General features: G+C 43.8%; 1 protein-coding gene across 2 annotated transcripts in view; it reads right to left on the reverse strand.

Annotated features, from left to right (window-relative positions):
* The window catches only part of ASAH2 (N-acylsphingosine amidohydrolase 2), a 323355-nt gene that overhangs the window by 56237 nt on the left and 245489 nt on the right, over window positions 1–21629 (reverse strand). For both annotated transcript variants that reach the window (XM_085605439.1, XM_085605430.1), the window contains 3 exons: window positions 12464–12610; window positions 3633–3692; window positions 515–603 (listed from right to left, as the gene is read on the reverse strand). In XM_085605439.1, the coding sequence (XP_085461565.1) occupies window positions 515–603; window positions 3633–3692; window positions 12464–12610 (296 nt within the window). The remainder of the gene's footprint in view (window positions 1–514; window positions 604–3632; window positions 3693–12463; window positions 12611–21629) is intronic.

Consider the following 21629-nt stretch of genomic DNA (forward strand, 5'->3'; position numbering starts at 1 on the left):
TTCTTTTAACTCATCAAACTTCTACCCAGAACAAGAGACAGAAAAATAGACATTGGAAAAGAAGGAGGTTGAGAGAAATGTAAAAAAAAAACTGACTAACTGACGAGGGGGAAGGAACATGCAAGAGTGAGATAAAAGGGTAAAAAGGGTAGGTACTGTCTGGAGTGGATTAAGAGAAATAAAGTGGAATCAAAAATACGCAAGCATGGTATTCAGTTCACTGATATTCAGTAGCACTAGCCGTGAGCTTCGACGCACTTTTCCTTTTACAAATTAAGCACTGATAAAATATTCTTTTTGATTAGGCAGTTCTTAAATCGGCATGGTGTTTCTACTTTTTAAATGAGAGAACTTGCTGAAAAAAGTATAACATGTACCATATCAAGATATTTTCATTCTCCAAGAGAAAAAATGAGGATTTATTCAGGTTAAGCAGTTTGCACATCTGTGATGCCGCGAGCCCAACCTAGTAAGATAGATGGAAGGGATCTAAAGCACCTCGTGCAGCACTCACCTGGTCTCCCAAGAGGCGTCATTATGGACTACTTGCCATGTGTCTGAAGCCTGCTCGTATTTCTCCACTGCGAGGAAGGTCTGGTTGGCCTGGAATGCAGAAATATAAATCGTTTGATGTCTAAATTACAAATGCGGAAACTCATTAGCGTCAAACCTCGGCAGTGCGAGAGCTAGAACTAAATTATGCAAACCAATGCTGGTCTCCGAACCTTACATGTGTGAATTTATATTTTATTACATCGTTTGGTTTCTGTTTTACGCCCCTGGGATACGACATAGTTATTCTCATTAAGTGCAACATCACTGCAGGACCCAATCCTATCTCACTAGACCTTTCAAATGAAAAAGGACACTAAATGAGGCCCCTTTGCGGCACTTTTGCGCCGCCAGACATCGGTGGCGCAATGTGCCGGGGCATATTTACAAGGTCACGTAAAGCCACTTTACGTGCCTTTTCATGGCCTTGTGAATATCTGCTCCTATCACGCACAACGCTGCGTGAAAGGGACGTTCCATGGGTGTTGCTGTGGGAGTTTCCACGCAGCACCCATGGAATCTGAAGCATTTACAGATTGATGAGGAATTGTAAACCTGGGAATGTGTCAGATTCTAACGCGAGGCGCAACAAGGAGAAATGTTTCAATTTCTCCTCGTTTTTTCCTTTTTAGGTCTCGCCTGACCCAGCACATGCGCTGGTCTGGCGAGACTTATTGAGAGGGCTCCAAAAAGTGCTACCAGGCCAGCCTAGAGCTACAGTGCATGGGCGCGCGCGCCACGCTTTACCGCGATTACTTTCACTTTTGCGGCCGCCTTGATGTTTGATCGCGAACACTTTCACTTTCAGGCATAGCCAAATCGTCTCGCTTTTGGGACCTTATAATTATTTAGTTATGCCACTGTTGCATGGCTAAACACTTATATGGTCCCAAAGGCGAGACCTATTGGCTATGCCAATGCTTGTTCTATGTGATCTGCATTCTGCAGCACGCATAGAAAGAGGAAATCGCCTGCATTGATCGATTTTGTCCTGGAAGGTGTCCCTTCCTCCACAAAATCAATTAGCCCTGCAACGCCGGCACCCTTGCACTGTGGTGCAAGTGTGCCTGGGTTGGCACACGGCAACCTATTGAGCAGGGAAAAATGGCAGGAATGGCCGTATCTTATAGATATGGTGCATTCCTGCCCTTTTCTTTTGATGCACGGCAGCGCAGCAAGATTCCTTGCGGCACTGCCCTGCGCCAAAACCTCATAAATGAGGCCCTGCTGTTTCTAAGGGCTGTCAGGAAATGTGCAGCACGTGTGCAGAAGAGGGTGATTCAGGGTGAGCGGAAGCAGCGCGGTTAATAAGTGTAAGCCAGAGAGTAGATGTATAGGGTCATATAGCTTGCACATGGTCCAGAAGGGATTCTGATCGCCATTGGAGTTAAATTGCCAACTTCTGACTATCTGTTGTTACCATTGTTTAATCGAACAGCATCTAAGGTATTATTCCTCCATCAAGCGTGAGAAGTGTTCTATTGTGTAGCTCCTGGCCCGGGTTCTGCCTCTCCCTGTGGGCGCTCCTCTCCTGCGCCTCTCTTGCTCTCTCTCCCTTCCACTACCCCCCTCTTTTCCCTTTGCCGGGTTGCCCTCGGCTCTCTCTCCTTCATCCTGTTGATATAGTATCAGACCTGCCAACTCACGTGGTGCCACTATGTGTTATGCAATATGGGGGATTATTTACGAACCCCCTGCGCCACTTGTACGTCACTTTTTCCCATACAAAAACTGACGCGCCAGCAGCGCATGGGGCTTGTAAATAAGCCCCATGCTCTCTCTTCACAAGGCCCTCCGGGGGCAAGGAAGGTGTGTCAGAAACCACTACACTGAGTGGGTTTCCAGGCCGTCTTTGGGGGTTCCAAGCAGCCAATGACAACTAAGGGGATTGGACTTCGGCGGTTTTTGATTTTTTATGTTTTTTGGAGGGGGGGAGGTTGTTGAGGGAGAGAGCAAAAGTGTCTCTCAGGTAGTTCTCAGCCTCCAAGATCATAAAGCAAAAACTTCTTTTTATAAAGTTGTCACAAATAGTAAGTTTTTGAGACAACTTTATAACACTTTGTCTATGTTTTATGATTTTGAATTACTTTGAACATATTGACTAATGCTTTGATGTGCTGACTATTCAATTACAATTAACCCATATGATTTTAATTATAAGGCTGCAAAACTTGTAATAAACCTATAACTTAAGCAGTCCCTGTCTTCCTTGTGGGGGCAAGTGTGCTTCACATTTAGGAAACGCATTGAATTCGATGTCAGCCTCAGTCGGAACTAAATATTCTTCGTAGGCCGCCTATTGAACAAGAATTAGCACTACAATTTGGACAGAGCAAATTGCCCTAACATGTTTAACCATTCAGAATGAGTTCTTTCATGAGATTTCAGTTTAATCAGTTTGACTATGCAGTGGTAAAAGGGCACTGGCACACTTGGAACACACATTGTGTCCATTGTTGCCATCCTTGCCAACCATTTCTGTAAGTTATATCATGCCTAATAACTTTATGCCCAGAGCTGAAGGCCTTTCGAAATGCTTCCTATCTAAGATCTTTGTGGAGCTACCAATAAATTTTGCTCTTTAAATTCTACACTGCATTTGTATTCTCCATGTGCTCATTAACTTCGTAAAAAGGTTCCTAATATAACAGTGATTAACAATTTTGCATCTTTTGTAAAAATGGTTCCAAATGTGGCCACAACAATATATTGTAGTATAGTTTATTTGTTTACAGGTTAATTTTGATGTTTTAACATTTTTAACAATTGTTAAGAAGTTAATTGAACAAAATATTTTGAAGAAATATTGTATTTGTTTCGATTATTGTTTTTAGACAAAATATATCACATGTATGTAAATACATTTAGGAGAGCTAAATGGCATTTTCTGAATTACAAAAGGTAAATTTGCACTCTCAAATCAAGCTATTTGTGCACCAAATTGAGCTAAAGTACAGAAATGGCTTTGTGAATGGTGCCCCTAGTGTTTGTTTAAAAATACAGGGTTTTTTAGTGACGCTTCTAAATGTAAATCTATACTGAAGTGATGGGAAAGGTGCATAACTTGTAATGAGACTTACCATAAACTTAACCGAATTTCTTGGGTTTGCACTCACAAATGTTACTTCAGCAACTTCCCCCTAAGAACATAGGATACATTTCATAAGTTAAGATCAATTTTCATACTGTATTGGCATTTTCGATTAGGTTAGGAAATAATTTTAAGATAATATTGAACAGATCAATATGCATTACATCATACCTTAAAGACAATATAGAAAATAGAATTACAGTGTATAGCTCTTTGATCAGTACATATGCTCCAAATAATAGGAGGTGCAAAAGAAAACTACTAGGATGAAAAAAGAAGAGATGGTCTGATTACCACACATACCTGTTTTAAAAAAGATGAAGAAGGCAAAACAGTTTCATAATAAAATTCAAGGCTTTACAGCTGGTATACCCCTAGAGCTTACTTCAGCTAAAACGTTTTGCCACAAGAATAAAGCATGCAGGCTTTTGGCTAACTAATTAAAAATTCAGCGTCAAAACCCAAGAACTTGCCAACACGCTGTAGTTTCAGATGTGTCAATGCTTTTGTAGAAGTAGCTGGGCACTGTCCGCCAGGTGACTATTGTGGACATTCATAGACCAGATATAGAATCTCTAATTATCAGAAAGAATGCAATGTTTTTTGATTTTCCTAAAATATGGCTTCCTGATAATTCCCCTATGGTTAGAAGTAGAACTATTACTAAATCTCACTCTTATGACTCACTTCGTAAGTCGGCTACATGTTTCTCCAGTGCTTAATTAAAAAAAAAAAAAAAAAAAGAAGTGTTAGGGCCCTTGTCCGGAGGCCACTGCAGCTTGCACCACACATTGCCCCCACAAGCGCTGCCAGTGACATTACCATCACAACTAACCATCACACTCATACAAGTGTGAGAGGTTAGAGTTTTAATATATGTTAAAAATAATGACTAATGCGTGCCACCCAAGCTATTCTTATAGCTTTGGGTGGCAGGTATTTTTTTTTTATATTTCAATGTATATTTAATTTGTAAACAACTGTTGTTGTGCTCCTCACAAAATAAGATGAACAGCGCCACCATGTGGCAGGCTGTCATAAGCCCTTGTGTTGACAATAAAGTGCAGGTGTCTAGCACCAGAAACCACCAGCTCAAATTAAGCACTGCGTTTCTCCAATACAGAAGCATTCTTAGGTAGTATTTGAAGCAAAAGATAAAATATGAAAATTAAACTTAAAAACTTCTTATAAGTGCTGCTATGGGTTTATAAGAGGATATGATTAGAGGGAGCTACACTTTACTAGTAAAACTGGAATGAAACTGGCCTCCCTCCGAAAAAGCAATTCATAAACTCTACAGATTCAATATCTTTTTCACCAGTCCAATCCTGGTTCAAGCTACAAGAATTGGATTTTTGATTTTTATGTTCTTCAAATTTGCATCAGAAATTTAGGGAGTATCATACAGATGCAAAACATTTTTCATTGGTGAAATCTTGTCAGACTGTCTGATCAACATAAAAGCATAAAATGGACAGTAACCTTTTTGTGTATGTTTACTATTTTTGTGATATTCACATTTAAAAGTTTAATTTTATTAATAGTAATTTTACAACAGTGGAGACTCTGCACATCCTCTCTTTTTATGTGTGGAGTTCTCTGCCTCAATTCCGGAGTCTGCGCAGTTGTAAAATTACTATCAGTAAAATTAAACTCGTAGTTTGTGAATAACAAAAAAAATAGTAAATATACTCAAAAGTGTATGTTTGCCTTGATGTATCAGGCCCTGTGTTTCTAATTCTACACTGAACAGCTTGAACAACAGCAATCATTAACAAAAGAGGTTTTCTCCAGTCACCTTTATGTTGGCATTGTCAATCTAAATGAAGTGGCCTAGCTCACGGGTGCTATAAATGTAAATCGATTGACCCCTTTTGAACAAAATGGTGAAACAAATTAGCTAAGTCCCTTCTAGAGACTTTCAAATCAACTCCGGGATAGCATGTCTATCCACCTCTAATATCGCACCAATATCATACTTCAGTAAAGAAAACACATTATTGTTAGATGTAATGATTCCCTTATCTATGAAATTATTTAGGTCTAAATGGAAACGGGTGGGTATGATACACCCATACTAAAAGCATGGCCAAGGGTAATAAAGATTTATTAGAACATTGGTATGTTGAGAGCGCCATTGAAGACAGTGGAGTGTCTCAGGTCCAATAATGGTGAGTTTCTGCTTAAGAACTCCAATGTTTGTCTTTTTGTTTCTCCCTTTTTAATTTAGAACATTCTACTCTCAGTTGGTTGAATTTTCGAATGGCCCTTCCGCCTTGGTTTATGCCTGTTGCTAAAGGCCTTTTCTCTCATTTTCTTTGTTTAGGCGGGTCTATCATCATTGTCTCTATTTTCTTTGAATTAAACTGATCCATTTATCCCACTGCCTTGCAATGTGTGAATTTGCGTAGCCCCCTCCTTTCTTACTGCCTAAGAGCTATGTTTTCAGCCTCTGCCCACCACAGCACTTATTTGCTATACATTGCTAGTCCTTTCCATCTTATTGTAATATCTTTGCCTGCGTTAGTGCTAGGTCAGCAATTTTTGTGACAACTGTGTTTTCCTGCTGACATCTAGGGCAGGTTTATTGGGCTTCCGGTAATATGCGCCTAGTGTGTGAGCGGTAAGGTCTTATGGGGGAAATTAAATGGAATGTATCAGAATCTGACATTTCTAGATACTTTTTGAGGGCATTTTTTTTTTTTTTGAAAAACCTTTATTGCACATAAGAATCAATACAAACATGGGCCTACAACCACCAGGGCCGGCCGCTAATATGTACATGTTTAACAACATCAAGAAAGCGATGGGCCCCCTGGGGCTCAGCTGAGTTGACAGAATACTGAGTGCACCTCAGAAGGTATCTTTTGAGGGCATTTAAGTACTTGTTGTCACTCCTTATTGTTAAATCCGTGCCCGAACATATTTCCCATTTCTCACAGAGTGTGTGTAGTGAAACCCCTTGTGTGTCCCCAATAGAGTTGTAGAGTCAGGTGAACATTCTGTGGTCATATTCTATGGTAGGCAATGTTTGCAATAATGCATGTGCTGGGGGTTCAGTTGCAGTTATATTCCACAGTCGGCCAAGAGGGTGTGGTATTCTGCCATATAACAGAAAATGCCCCCCCCCCCCCCCGGGAGGTTTCAGTCCTTGATCAATGATTGAAACTCTATTAGTGTAACATATTCAAAGAAATGCCTTACTGTTTCTAGTTCCACTGCATCCCTGCCTTTAGGGTCCCGGCAAGTGAAGTATACCCCCACAACAGGGAGTCCCCTCAGAGGAATTGCTGGTGGGTAGAGCAGCATCGGTTTTATGGAGGCATTACCTCTTCACAGGCATTCCACTGCCATTATAACAAGTAAACACATAAACTGGACAGTGGACCGACTTTCAAACAATAGGCACCAAACTAAGAAATTATACCAATATATTGACAAAGGCAAAGTAATCCTGTGTACAAACTTCAAAAGTGCCCTCTGTCCAAGAGCACCACCCTTTCCCTCAGGGTCAATTATATGCATCAATTATATTAAAGTTGCACCACTTTACAATTGTATATAATCAATTAGTCCATATACAGTCTACCTGAAAATTTCCTTCTTTATTGTTATTTATTATTCTTTTTTAAATGAACCACAGCCAACGCGTTTCGTTCTGAGAACAGAACTTCTTCAGGGCATTTGCAATTTCCACGGAATGAGTATATGATATGATACTTGAGGCAATATAGTCCTTCTCCAGTATAACATTATGGTGATGCGCTCCTATATCTTACAATTTGAATTTATCGTGTGCTGTGCGCTGGTAATTCGGTGGAGGTGTTCCTGTATTTCAGCATATGTTTCCCGTTTCCTATTGAGGTTGAGTTAACTAAGGAGTCAGCTGCCTCTGCCTTTTCTAGTTTTCTTAATAGGTTTTCTGAGAGCTTTAAGTCTGTCCCTAGCCCTTTCGTGGTTTTAATACTTGCTCCCCACAATGTGAACGTGGAGTCCTCCAATTCAGTTGCATAGGAGGAGACTGTACCCTCATTCTCCCAGAAGTAGTTCTGGATCATTTATTTTAATTCCTCCCTAATTACTGGATCTTCCAGCCAGGGCAGCTATAATTTCCAGGTAGGGGTTGATGTTGGAATTCTGCCCCCCTTCATCACTATTTCCAGTGCATTGCAGTCTGATAGGGTCTTGCTTAAGTATATAAGTGCATTGCAGGGCTAAGTGCTGTGGAGCATATTATGTGATCCATACTGACATGCAATTCATGTGGGACCAAATAAAGAGACGATTCTCAGTGTACCCCATTCAGTCTGTACCATGCATCCATGAGTTGCCACCGATTCAGCTGGCTAGTGCTCAAGCATTTCAGGCCGTAGGACCTGATGGGAGGGAGGGTATGAGCAGTCTATATTAACATCCAATACACAGTTGAAGTACCCACAAATTACCCACAGGGTTTTCACCCATTCTGCCAGGTTCCCTGGCATTTTCTCCAGAAAACTGGCTTGCTCAACATTGAGAAAATAGACTTTGCCTACCACTATTAGACTTACCTCTTACCACCCTTTAAGTTGTACATATCTTCCTTCGGATCTATTTGGGCTACGTCTAGGGCAAAAGGCTATCCCGCTCTCAGCCAAACTGCAGTGCCTCTCACATATGCACAGTATGTAGTGTAATACAATTTACCCTCAATATCCAGTTTAGCTTACCACCCTCAACTGCCGCTAGGTGTGTTTCTTGCAGCAACACTATTTGTTTACCCCTTCTTTGCAATTGGGACTGGATTTTATATTGTCTACTCATTGTGTTCATACCACATATATTCCATGTGGTAATAATCAGGTTATCATGTTGATCCATTACTGAACAACCTTGAACACACAGGCACATCCTTGGAAACACCAAACTGCCAGTATTCAGAGTGACCAGCGACCAATTTATCAATATTTCAGAGGTATGCCATCCTTCCTCCAAACTCCGGGCACGGTTGCAATGCTGCTAACGACCATGTTAACGTAAACTCATTTCAAACAAACATAACTAAGCTAAATCAAACATTAGAGGTTTACTATTACGGGTACACTGAGTACCATAGCTTGCTTACATGTACGTTCAGTCCTGTTAACCTCTATAGATTATCAGCATTTCCCTGTTGTAGGGATCCCAGAATACAGACAGAGTTAATTGTAGGCCTCAGTTTAGATGTCACTTACTGTGGCAGTATGACCATATGGCCGTGCATTTGGTTATGGTGGATCACACGCCATGCCTCCAGCTTGTCAGCATTGTCTGTGGCAGACCGTGTTGTGCCTCTAGAGTGATTCCAGCGTTGCACCTCCACCCTTATGTCTGCTTGCTGTGGTCTCAACTCAGGCATCTTCCCCCAGCAGGCGAGGTCAATGCAAATGACTGACTGTGGTAGGTTAGTGGGAAAATCGTTATGGCGGTCCTAAATGTAGCCGTGGTTAATCGAGCTCACAGGTTCTGATCAATGCAATTATCCCATAATACTTCAAAGTAAATTGTCGGTTGTCTGAGGCGTGACCAGTGGACTAGGGTATACCCAGACGTGGGTCCCTTGCTCCCTGGGCCACTAGATTCAAGCTAGCCTGGCTGATGAGAGGTAATACCCCGAAACCGGTTCCAGGATGCTTGTTTCTGGTCCAGGGAGGAACTGGCAGGACAGTTCGGGCTGGACTGTTCCCATGAGGAACAGGGTCAAGACTGATTTGCATATAGCTGGGTCCAAACTGGGGTGGCATAGTGAGCAAAAGAATGATGGATCAAACCCAGATCTGTTGCTGGGGGTGAGTGGTTGAAAAGTTTCAGCACTCCATCCATCATCTTGTGTGTCTGGTATGAGGCGTGACCAGTGGCAGGTCATCCAAGCCCCGCAATGGTGATGGTGCTTCCAGTGTCGTCCTCTTTGTCTTTCTCTGATGGGTGCACCTTGTAGTTCAGAGCGAGCCTGCTATGTTGATAACTGATTGGGGCTCCTCCTGTATTTGTTCAGGCTGGGACATCACTGAGCACACCGTTTCTTCTTTGCTCCTCTGATGATGCAAGCGACAGGGACTAGGATGCCCCCAGCGAGCTGAGGGCTTGCCTCCACCCGGTGTTTTTTCTGCCATGTGTTGTTCTATCCAAAGCCAGACATGTTCTGCTGTCATGAAGAAGTGGGCACCCTGATCAGCCATTATTTTCAGGTGAGCCGGGAACAGCATGGTGTATTTCAGCCACAGGTCAAGCAGCCACTTTTTCACAGCTGTGAATGATGCACAGTGCTGTTGCACTAAGACAGGGAAGTCAAGGACTATTAATACAGCAGAGTTCTCCAACTTGATTAGGGCATGGTCTAGCTCTTTACAGTATAGTGTCTCTGTCATACTAGTTTAGGATATTGGCAATTATCAGGCACAGCGGGGTCTCCAGCACCAGCCTCTTCGCTGGGACACGGAGTGCAAATTCCACTATGAAATGGTTGATAAGCCCTGCAGGGCAACCTCTCTCTGTACCACAACTCAATGAATTGTGTTGCATTATTGCCCACGAGCAGATCTATAGTTTGCAGACTATTATACCATGAGCAGCCATCTGCGTCTTTTATGTGCTCTTCCAGAATACAGACTCTGTCTTACAGCTCTTTCAATTGTTTTGCGGTGTCTGTCGAGTAGGGGAGTTGGGTCTCCAGGGTGAACTCATTTTATTCGACCTGTTCACTGAGCTTAGGCTGATCTTCTATGAGAAGGTTAACATCTATGACTACAGTGTCAATCTTAGCTTTTAGAGTCATCACAGTATTCCCTAATGCTAGGAGTATGTGGTCTAGTTTATCAGTCATAGCATCTGGCACGCCCAAATGAGCCCCCTCATCATGAGGGGAGCAGAACAGGGTCTCAGTTGAATTCTCCTTGAGTTGACAAGCCACCTCCAGGGGTCATTGATTTGGCACCTTGGAGTCTTCCCAGTTCCCAATGTGCGATGTGATCATACTCCAGGATTGCAGTCTTTCTATCTGGCTATCTCTAGCCTTTGAGGCAGACCAGGAGCCACGGGTGAAGGAGAGGAAGGGGTTGTGGCCCCTGCCTAAGTTAGCATGAGAAGCCAGCAATTCGCAGCACGTCTTGGTTGCTCTAAGAGCACCACACAGTTCAGTATAGTTGCGCCCGTCTTTAGGGCCCCGTTCCACCACTGCCAGCCAAGGGGGTACGCAAGGCGCCCAACTCTCCCTGTATTCAGCAACACGGCGTAAGGGACCATGGGCTGAAGACAAGCAGCCGTCTCTGTACTGACAAAAGACAGTAATAGTTGCATAGGCTATTTGGGCCCATAATATGTGTGCTCTCTCTGGTATTCTTGGATCATTGTAGAAGTGTAACACTCACCCCAACTCTACACCACATAGGCCCACTAGTTGCCATAGTCATAGATGGAGCAACAAACACAGCACCCCCCCGTTCTAGGGCAGCTGAAAAGACTCACACAGGCCCCACTGAGGTGGGGGTATTCAAAGCATTCAGGGTATTCTCTCTCCCACCTTTGCCATGCTCTATGATAGGTACCTGTCCTGTTAGTCCGGGTCCAGTTCTATTCACTTCTCATCTATGATTGTGTCATTTGGCCATTTGAAGGCAGTCCGGCCCACCACCTGAGCCAGCCCCGTATTCACTGGGAGGAGCCGAAACACAAGGGCACGTCATTGCTCAGTCTAGCGCTCTTGTTATCAGTCCATCCGGATCTAACCACTCTGGCCTATTGAATATGGTTTTCAGACATCTCCGCAGAATTCTTCAGCAGTTCTAGTGACAAGGCTGCATCTGGCTGGTCAGCGCAGGCCTGGTCGGTGTTTGTTGCTCCATCTCACATTGGGTCATCCCACATTCAGATCTCAAGGGTTCACAGCCCCAAGCATTCACCTCTGCCCCAGCAGGGCATTTATGTTGGCCATCTGGTTTGTAGTGGGCCCCTAATAGAGTGGGCTCCTAATGGCGATGTGGCGGATATTACATGTCCGCCATCTTTGGTGGTTGATTCCACCCCCTAAAGCCATTTTCACTCATTATAGGCTTTTGCCTGCGACTCAGGCAAATAACTCCAGTTCAGGACCTTTAATAGCTGGTTTAGCCCTCAGCAGCTGTCTATAATGCTATAATAAAAAACAATAGACCATTACAGGGTTCATTCAATAAACATTGGCAATTATCCAAACTTCCATGAAGTTCCATCTCGGAGATATCACATGAGGAATATAATAGTAATACAACAACCCCCACTGAAATATAAAGTGGCATGGAAACTGATGCTTTTACAATGTAGCGGTGTATATTTGTTAGAAAAAACACTCACTCTAGCATTCATGGTATCAAGCAACTGGTTAGCAATTTCATTTATAATTCATTGTAATGTTTAAGTACTATGTTTAGTGAGATATATGGTGTCATGTTATATGGATTAGAGTGTTATATGGGTAATTTGTCCTGAATTATCTTCTAATAACAGTCTCGGAGCTGTGTACTTTAACACTGTTTTAACACAGTTTCTTCAACAGAATTGTTTACATTTAAAATAATACCTGATATATAACACCCAAATTCACCCGGTTTCATTATGACTACTGAAATGCAGATCTATAATTCTTGCACACTCAATTTCTACTTCACCCAATCCGTACTCTAAATGGAGTGAAATGTACAATTGGCATGTTTCCTATTCCACCTGAAACATGTTGTCCACCTAAAACATGTCACACTTCCTGAAGCAGAAATGTCCTCACTTTAAGCTTCTGTTGTTTAGAAACATGGTCATAGGATGGTAACTTACCAGACTATATTGGGCCTGTACATCCTGTAGCACAGAACCAAACGTCTGGTTGTCTGATGCTTTGTCAGCCGGGTTTGCAGGCACTAAACTGAGCAGACCAGTGAAATATGGTGGTTCTGGGCCTTTGGGTACTTCATGTACTGCGTTCTGGAATATAAAATAATATATGAATTACTTTTCACTGTCTGGACCTCTTACAGTGCACTTTAGATGGAAGAGACAACAGGGGAAGTTTATCTCTGTTACCAATGTTGGCCATGACATTCTGTGCAATTACAACAGAACCATGGGACACTAGAGTCCTCATTTAGACATGGGCGGGGGCATCACCTCTGCATAGACCTAATTCTCACCATAGCAGGAGGATGGTAAGTGCCAATGCACATCAACATAGTGGTGTAATGTCAGCCATGCTGATGTCACTGTTCAGTCTTGTGACCCTGCAAGCTGCCAGGTTGAGCCCAAATCTGGAGGAAATTCCTTGAGCCCCAGGAAATGCCTGGGCATCCCACAAATACAACGGGCCCATACAGGGGTCCAAAAACAACTGGTGAAATGTTAGGATTACTTTTCATAGGGTGTGCTAACTGCCCCTCCCTAAAAAGGGGCATGCCATGCATTCCTTCTCCTCTACCACACATATAGGTCCTTGAAAAAGGGTAGGAAACACTCTCCTGAAAGCTCTGTCAATGGACCAGGATGACACTCTCAACAACTGCTTTGTTTTTTAAGACTTACTCAATGTCTAATAAGGTTGGATCAAGATGGCTGAATGTATTGCTGATGATGCCATTATGTATTATTGTTAATTGCCTTTTATTTGTACATTTTGTTCCTAGCTCCATTGTAATTACACTGAAGATTTGAAAAAATGTGTTTGGGAGGCCATGAATGGCTTGTACATTTTAATGGTGTAATTATTCTACATTAAGAATTAATTTATTTATGTTGATACAATGGTTTTTCACAACTTTTTACTTGTTCATGTTTTTAAACTTATTTTCTTACCTTTTTTTTACAGAAATTAACTATTTTAAATGGCTGAAAACACAATGAACACAAATAACAATGATTAATAATAACATGTACATTCCTCGAATATATTGGATTATGTGGAAAGCATATATTTATTTTTGGTTATACTGTTGCAAAGAACTAGGAGTGCATCCTCGTGTGGATATTTCCTTTTGGATTGTGTGTGGATCATTTGTATGCATATGTATTTTATAAATCTCTCAACCAGTGTGTGTGCAATTCGCAATGGAGTGAAGAAATAGTTTGAGACCATTTTTGCTGTTGTATAGCATGGGGTGATTAGTGTCTTTTAAGGGCATATAGTACTCAATCTCAAGGTCTAAGCTGTGACAATTTGACAGCTTACCATTTACTTAGCTAGGGGCATTAAGTGGGGTATTTAGTGCTCTCACAGACAGCTACATGCACTGCTCCATGTCTCATTCAAGATGTGCTACTCTCTGGGACATAGCCACCCCTGTCCCTTTTTGGGTCAGGTTTCACAGTGCAGGCACATTATGAATATAAACCCTGAAAAGGAGGTTGGCTATCCCGCGGACGCCTTCTTCCCAGCATTCACTACACTTCACAAGAAGATGTCTCTTTATTATTCTTGAGGTGTAAAAACCTTTGCATTGTGAGGGCTTTGGGCATCCCTCGCACTGCCAGAGGCATAGCTAAAGCTTTTGCCCGCTGGGGCGGTCCCTTATTCTGCCGCCCAGTGACGGCGGGTGCAATGAAGAGCGAGGGAGAGACAACAGACGACGACAAGGGAAAACAACATTTAAAAAAAATTAAACCACTTGCCTTTCTTTCGCCGATATTGTTCACCTCACCTGCTCGCTGCCCCCCAAAAAGTGCCTCCTGGGGCAGACCGCCACCCCCCACCAGCTACGCCATTGCAAGTATCGAGGCTGGTCACAACACAATGCAAACTCTGCTTTCAGCACCATGTTTTTTACTGTCTCCTGATGTTGTACCTGCTGGGAATTAAACCCTAACTGCTCCATCATCAGGATGGTGTTGGACCTCAAAGGTGTGTGGCAGTCTATTGCCACGTGGAGGGTGTGACTAAGATTACAAAACATGAGGTTAACACTTGGAATTGGTGTTTTTATTCAAAGCTGCTGCTAGGAAGTTCAAAATCCAAATGAATGCATCAATGAGCTGATACCAGCTCATTAGTGCCGATCTGAAGTAAGGTTTCATCATGGTATATTTACTCCATTTGTTTGCATTGAGGAAAAATGTGCAAACCTAGCAACAAAATATACAGATATTTCGGCTTTACATGCTCCAGGTGACCAGGGGGCGAAGCACTGATCTGTTGAAATGAAATTGACTTTATTTTTTATGCTTGCTGACTTCTAGGAGCTATCTCAAGTATGTATTTTCTGTTACAGAACTTGGTATATTGTGTGCTGAGAAACCACTTCGCTCAGTGAGGTAAAGGGAGCTCTAGATCAAACTCCACATTGACCCCTGATGCCAGAGGTAAAGGAGATATTTCTCCAGAAGAACTAGAGTGGAGCAAACTCCAGCGTTGGACCCGGTAATTCGAGGGGACACTGTTAGCACGTTGAACTTAACTGAGGTGAAGTCTAGCCATGCTTATCGCTTGTTGTTTGCCTTTCTTTGCAGGTATTGTTTTGTACTGTCTGTTATCTGTTAAAGTGCACTGCAGGTATTTTCTGGGTAGAAGATAATTGGAAAATAGACTGAGTAGGTAGGAAGGAATGGGAGTAGTGCTATAGCAACTATGGTGTGTGTGTGTGGCTGTGTGTGTGTGCAATCCATGCCTGAGAGCAAACCAACTCTAAAAATAGTGGAAGAATGTGGACAATAGGCAGTAGAGCCAGGACCAGAAGCACAGGCCACTGAAGCATGGCCATGGGTGAGAAAGAAGCCCTCTGATAAAGCTGCCCCAACTCCTTTGCTAGCCCTTTCAGGTGTACAACAGGTCAGTCAAATCGAAAGGGATCTTTGGGTGTGGGTGTTCGATACCTTCTCTTCCTCCCTTCATGAGATCCATGAGAGAAGTAACAAAGGGACTCCTTCCCATACTTTCCATTTCCATCTGACCCCCTGCCACCGGATGAGCTGCAAGGACAAGGCTGTCCGGCCCTGCTTTGTTTGGTCTCTGTGAATGAAGGAGCAGGGATGGGGATAGAGAAGTTTAAACAAAGCTAACCCCCACCAAAAGGGATTCCTGCACACCCTATGTATGAGCACAGAAAAGTCATAATCAAATTTCTGCAACACTAGATGGGACTCACTATTGAGATTGGGAATTAATCCTTTCCTGGCCATGGTACGTTCGATCTAAGATGATTAGTGAACTCGCAAAAGAAGTTTAAAGATCCTGAAAACAAGATGCAGGCAGAACAATGAGTAGCATTCTTATACTGGAATGGGAGTGTCAATAAACATAAACATGAATTCCAAGTTTGCGTTATGAGACAGACTCTGGAGAGACTGGAATATCAAGCCAATCGCCTTAGGGACAGAGTCAGGGCTTGTTCTCCTACTGCTCCCTGCCCACCCTATGTATTTCCACAGATCACTGAACCATGATATAAAGAGGAGATCAAGAACCCCAGGAAGAAGAATGTATTGGGTGTTTTCCTGATGCCCGCCAATGGGCCTGCTTGTGCACCTGCGGATGCACCTGGGGCAGCTCCAGCGTAATGGGCAGTGGATGGAGTACAAAGAGGTAACCCACAAGAGAGTATTGGGGTGTGAGCGCGAGACAGAAAAAGGTGAATAGCCAAATAAGACACAGACTCCACTGCTGTGAAACAATTTAGACCGAAAGTGTGTTCAGTTCCAGTTGACCACAGATTCATCTCAAACGAAGCCCCACCATTACCCAAGAAAGTCTAAGAAGGACTGCTGAGCAACTGGAGGGCAAAGGACTCCTCTCAGCCTAGTGATGCAGAAGGTGAAAACCCCACTCCACCAATTCTTGACACCCTCCTTCCATTGAGAGACTACCCTGCAGTTCAAATGCCCTGGACCCCTTCTAAATTAATGAGCATTGCGCCAAATTGCAAGAATGAAAGAAAGAGAATGTTTAATTTAAACTGATGTCTTCGAAATTACAAAATATGAAACAGAATGTTAAGAGAATAGCACATAAAGCCCCCAGTGGGGCAAAGGGTGAATAAAACAAGGGGGCAAGGGAAATGGAGAGTGGAGAGGGGAAATGCAAGGGTCAGAGGAGAAGCAATACCTGCAGCCATTTGGGGCATAGGATAAAGGACTTCCTAATACTGCTTTGAATGTGCCCTGTTCTATTAAACTACCAGAATTTAACCAGATCACACAAAACTCTAACCCTAAGTTTTAGGACAGCCAAAGGGGTGCAGACTGTGCCCTAAATACCATGATTCCCATAGACCAGAGAGATCCCATTGTTGATTGTATGACAAACAGAAAATCCACCACTTGCCTCAATGATACCAATAAAACTCGCTCTCCTTTGAAACAACTGAATTTCCTTCATTACCTCTTGGATACGTAGATGCACTTGGTATTTCAAACCAGCATTTTCCACAGCACTTTTATGGCTCTTTACTCTGAGTCCCATCACAGATAAACATGCCTTCCTATTGAGTACTGCCACACCTGAAAACCTATTGGATATGGATATTTTGTGCAAACTCAATTCCACTGTGTTTTGTACACCAGATGAAGTCCACCTCAATGCACCTTAGAATAGGGGGAACAAATTCCACATTTTATTCTACAAAAGTAATTATCAGCCGGTCACCAATTCTACTGAGTTGGCTAAAGATTTAGCTGATCTGCTTTGTCAGGTACCTTCTTTGTTATGGTCCACTGGGTGAAACAATGTTGGTTATATTTCTCCTATGGACTCCGAGAAAGTAAAGATCAGCCAAATAAAGAATCTGCCACTATTTTCACAGTATCCGCTGAAACCCAAAGCTGAGGCAGGGATTGTCAGGATCCTTGCAACTCAGGCTAAAGGACAGCAAGGTTAATCCTGCCTTCTTCCCTTCCAAGAGATCCTACTTCCTGTATTACACTTTTGGAAAGTGGAGAACACCTGATTTGTGAAAGGGGGAATGGGTTGTGGGATTAGATAGCAGAGAGTCTAGTCCTAGACTGGATTCTAAGAGATACAGGATGGTAAAGCGTCACAGAGACACAAAATGACTCTCTGTCAAAAAGGAAAGCAGAAGACAGTAAGGGGCTCATTATCTGCCCGCCACTGTAACAGTAAACGGGACCAACCGCCAGAGGTGCGGCGGTTCTGCCCTGCCCATTAGGATGTGGCCACCACTCTGGCGGTCGCATCCCGCATATTTAACATTGTGGCGGGTGGTGCTGTAAGCAGCACCCGCCACAATGTTAAATATTCATGTTGTGCATTGGCATACACAACGTGACAGGCACCGCGCGGGCCTGCCACCTTGTGCATGCCAATGAAGGGGGTACCATAGGTACCCCCCAAGTGCAGCCCCAACCCCCCACCCCCCCAGGGGCCCGCAACGGGCCCCCACAGCCAAAGACCGCATGCCTTTCCATGGCGAAAGGCCAAAATCATCATAATATGGTGGGCGGTGCCTGCTAGGCACCGCCACCATAGCATGACCCAGGACCGCACGGCAGCCAATCGGAGCGATTGCCTGCCTACGGAAATGCGGCAGACGGTCTTTCCATCCGCCGCTGTCCCCCCGCCATTGTAATGCGGCAGGGGGTAAATGGAGGGGGGGGCGGTGAAAGATGTCGTGCGGATTGGTGGCAATCCGCCCGACATCGTAATGGCCCCCTTAGTATTAGATAATTGAAGGAGGTTCTTACAGTAGGTAACGTATTACGGAAATATTTGAGGTAGCTTTACCAGGTGTGAGATTAAGTGTCACTGTAATCAAACCCCAGCCAAACCTAGAAAGATCCCCAAGAACCGAACAAGAGTAGCTCTCCACTCCACTGGAAAGCTGAATCATAGTCGCCGGAGCAAAAGGGTAAATCCTAAGTCAGGACAAAAGAGCTTCCTAGATGACTAAGCCAAATCACAGGAAATAACTGGAGAAAGATCAATAAACAATGGCTGAGTCAAAAAACAAATACAGGGGTCAGTAGAAGGAAGTGCAAGAAGGGAGACTGAGGGATCAGACAAAGGGGACAAAAACAAAGCATGGGAACAGAATTACGGGTGCGAACTGAAACGACAAGCAAGGGAGTGAAATTGACTGATGTTGCTAGAGACGGTCTTCTGCATCTACTAACCACTTTACAGATCTCTCCCCTCTCTGACTTGGAAATTAACTACCAGCATGATTCAGACCCTACTCTGGAAGCTGTTGTACTCCATTACTGCTGTCTCCCTTGGCCCGTTTTCCATCTTGTCTATGTGGTATGTTTCCTTACTTTCTTGTGTGGTGTCTTGCCCCAATCCTGACAGGGATTTAGCCTGTCATTATGGATTTGATTAAGCATGGGGTTTTAGTATTGATTGTTTGCAGGAGAAGTATGCCCATTTTTTCCTTTAAAGAAGGCAGAAAAGACAAATGATTCATGGAGGATTTGAGTGTAATTAATAATATGTTATCCCTAGTTTCCCTGTGGTCACCAACCCCTCCACCATCTTTTCCAGCATCCAAACGAGTGTTCTACAATGGTTGACCAGTGCTCTGCCTTCTTTTTCTATACCCATTCATGAACAGAATCAGTTCCTTTTTGTGTTCTCATTCAGCGATCTCAACTTTCATGGTGGTGACTCCCTCAAGGCTTTACAGAGTCTGCGTCAATCTTTTCCCAAGCATTAAAGAAGGATTTGGACACTTTGCTCTCTCCTCGTGGCACTAGTGCAGCTTTCTGATGATGTATTGTTGGCCTCTTTTACTTTAGATGACTGCAAAGGAGACAGCATCCACCTCTTCACTGATTTGGCTGAGAATGGGCATAAGTCTTCAAAAGATAAATTGCAATTGTGCCTCTGCAAGGCAGATAAGATTGGTCCTGACATCTCCACTAGAGGGTGACTCCTTTCATTAGAATGGATTAAAGTAGGCCTGGGCAGAGCTCCACGGAATTCTGCAGAGTTACCGAAAAGCTCCACCAAATTCTGTGGTGTTCTGTGAGTGGACGGAGTGTTGCTAAGCCAGCTCTGGTGCACACGCTGCCTTGTACCTCACCCACCTGCCCTCCAGGGAACTGTGCGTCACCAATCCTCTGCATCAGACACACATGTGGTACATGATGTGTGCTTGTACCTCACTCACCTACCATCCTGGAGTCTGTGTGACCCAACCTGTGGTACATGATGTGTGCACACGCTGCCTTGTACCTCACCCACCTGCCCTCCAGGGAACCGTGCGACACCGATCCTCTGCATCAGACACACATGTGGTACATGATGTATGCACACGCCGCCTTGTACCTCACCCACCTGCCCTCCAGGGAACTATGCGACACCGATCCTCTGCATCAGACACACATGTGATATATGTTGTGTGCACACGCTGCCTTGTACCTCACCCACCTGCCATCCTGGAGTCTGTGTGACCCAACCTGTGGTACATGATGTGTGCACATGCTGCCTTGTACCTCACCCACCTGCCCTCCAGGGAACTGTGCGACACCGATCCTCTGTATTAGACACACATGTGGTACATGATGTGTGCACACGCTGCCTTGTACCTTACCCACCTGCCATCCTGGAGTCTGTGTGACCCAACCTGTGGCACATGATGTGTCCACACGCTGCCTTGTACCTCACCCACCTGCCCTCCAGGGAACTGTGCGACACCGATCCTCTGCATCAGACACACATGTGATACATGATGTGTGCACACGCTGCCTTGTACCTTGCCCACCTGCCATCCTGGAGTCTGTGTGACCCAACCTGTGGTACATGATGTGTGCACACGCTGCCTTGTACCTCACCCACCTGCCCTCCAGGGAACTGTGCGACACCGATCCTCCGCATCAGACACACATGTGATACATGATGTGTGCACACACTGCCTTGTACCTCACCCACCTGCCATCCTGGAGTCTCTGTGACCCAACCTGTGATACATGATGTGTGCACATGTTGCCTTCTAGCGTCTCGCCTGCCCTCTGCGGTCTGTGTGACACTGACCTTCGCAGCAAACATGTGATACATAATGCATGCACATTTTGCTTGTAGCGCATTCACCGGTTGCAGGGCGCTTTATCTTTGTGTTGTTTTTTTCCCAGGTGGCATCTGGGAGACAGAGAGAGGCCTCTTGCAGGCTGGGCTCGCCACTGGCACCTGCTGAGTCGAGTCAGCCCCCTGCCTACTCACCTACAGTTTCTAGTGAAGTGAACAGTCCCTGCTTCTAGGTTCTGGTTGCTTGTGGTTTGCACTTGGTGAACATCTGTGTGCGGTTTGTGTTTTTGACCAGGGTCTGATGTTCTGCGGCCTTGAAGCCTGCTGCCAGTGTTGTGTGGTATTGTAGTATGTTGTATGGTGCTGTGCTGTGTTATGTGGTACAGAGAGTGCTGTGTGGTATTTAACTGTGCTATATGTGAACAAATGAGTGCAAGGGTGTGAATAAAATATTGAAAACATAAGCATGCAGTCCAGTTCACTGATTAATGACTACATGAATGCATGTATCACTAAATGATTCATTCACTAACCACCTTATTGATAGAAGGGGTGAATGTACGGTTGGAAATGTCTATAAATGGCTAAGTGGCCAGAATGAATGCATGATTAATATACTACTGTTGGTATACATAATTATAAGGAAACAATGGACCAGTGAGCACATCTTTAGCCATATGAAAGCCTAGATAATAATAACAGGATAAAAACGTTAACACATGCCTTTGCTAAAGGAAACGTAAACCTGTTCAGGCTTGTCCGTGCTTGACACTGGGGTGAATCTAAAGATGCCAATACTTGCATAGTAGTGCACCTACGTACACTGACTAGATGTAACAGTAAACAACATTTTGAAAGAACCCTGAAAACAACTACAAAAGTTTGAAAATTATCTCAAATTTGGAGATATTTAAATGGAATTCTTTACACCCGCTTTGGATTATTAGTAGGGAAGCAAGGTGTGCCTGAATATCAAAGGAGTGAGGGAAAAAGTCCCAGTATTCAATAATAACGCGAGATCCCATTTATCATACGTGCACCCCACAG

Source organism: Triturus cristatus, chromosome 1_2 (assembly GCF_964204655.1).
Source record: "Triturus cristatus chromosome 1_2, aTriCri1.1, whole genome shotgun sequence".
Classification (NCBI taxonomy): Eukaryota; Metazoa; Chordata; class Amphibia; order Caudata; family Salamandridae; genus Triturus; species Triturus cristatus.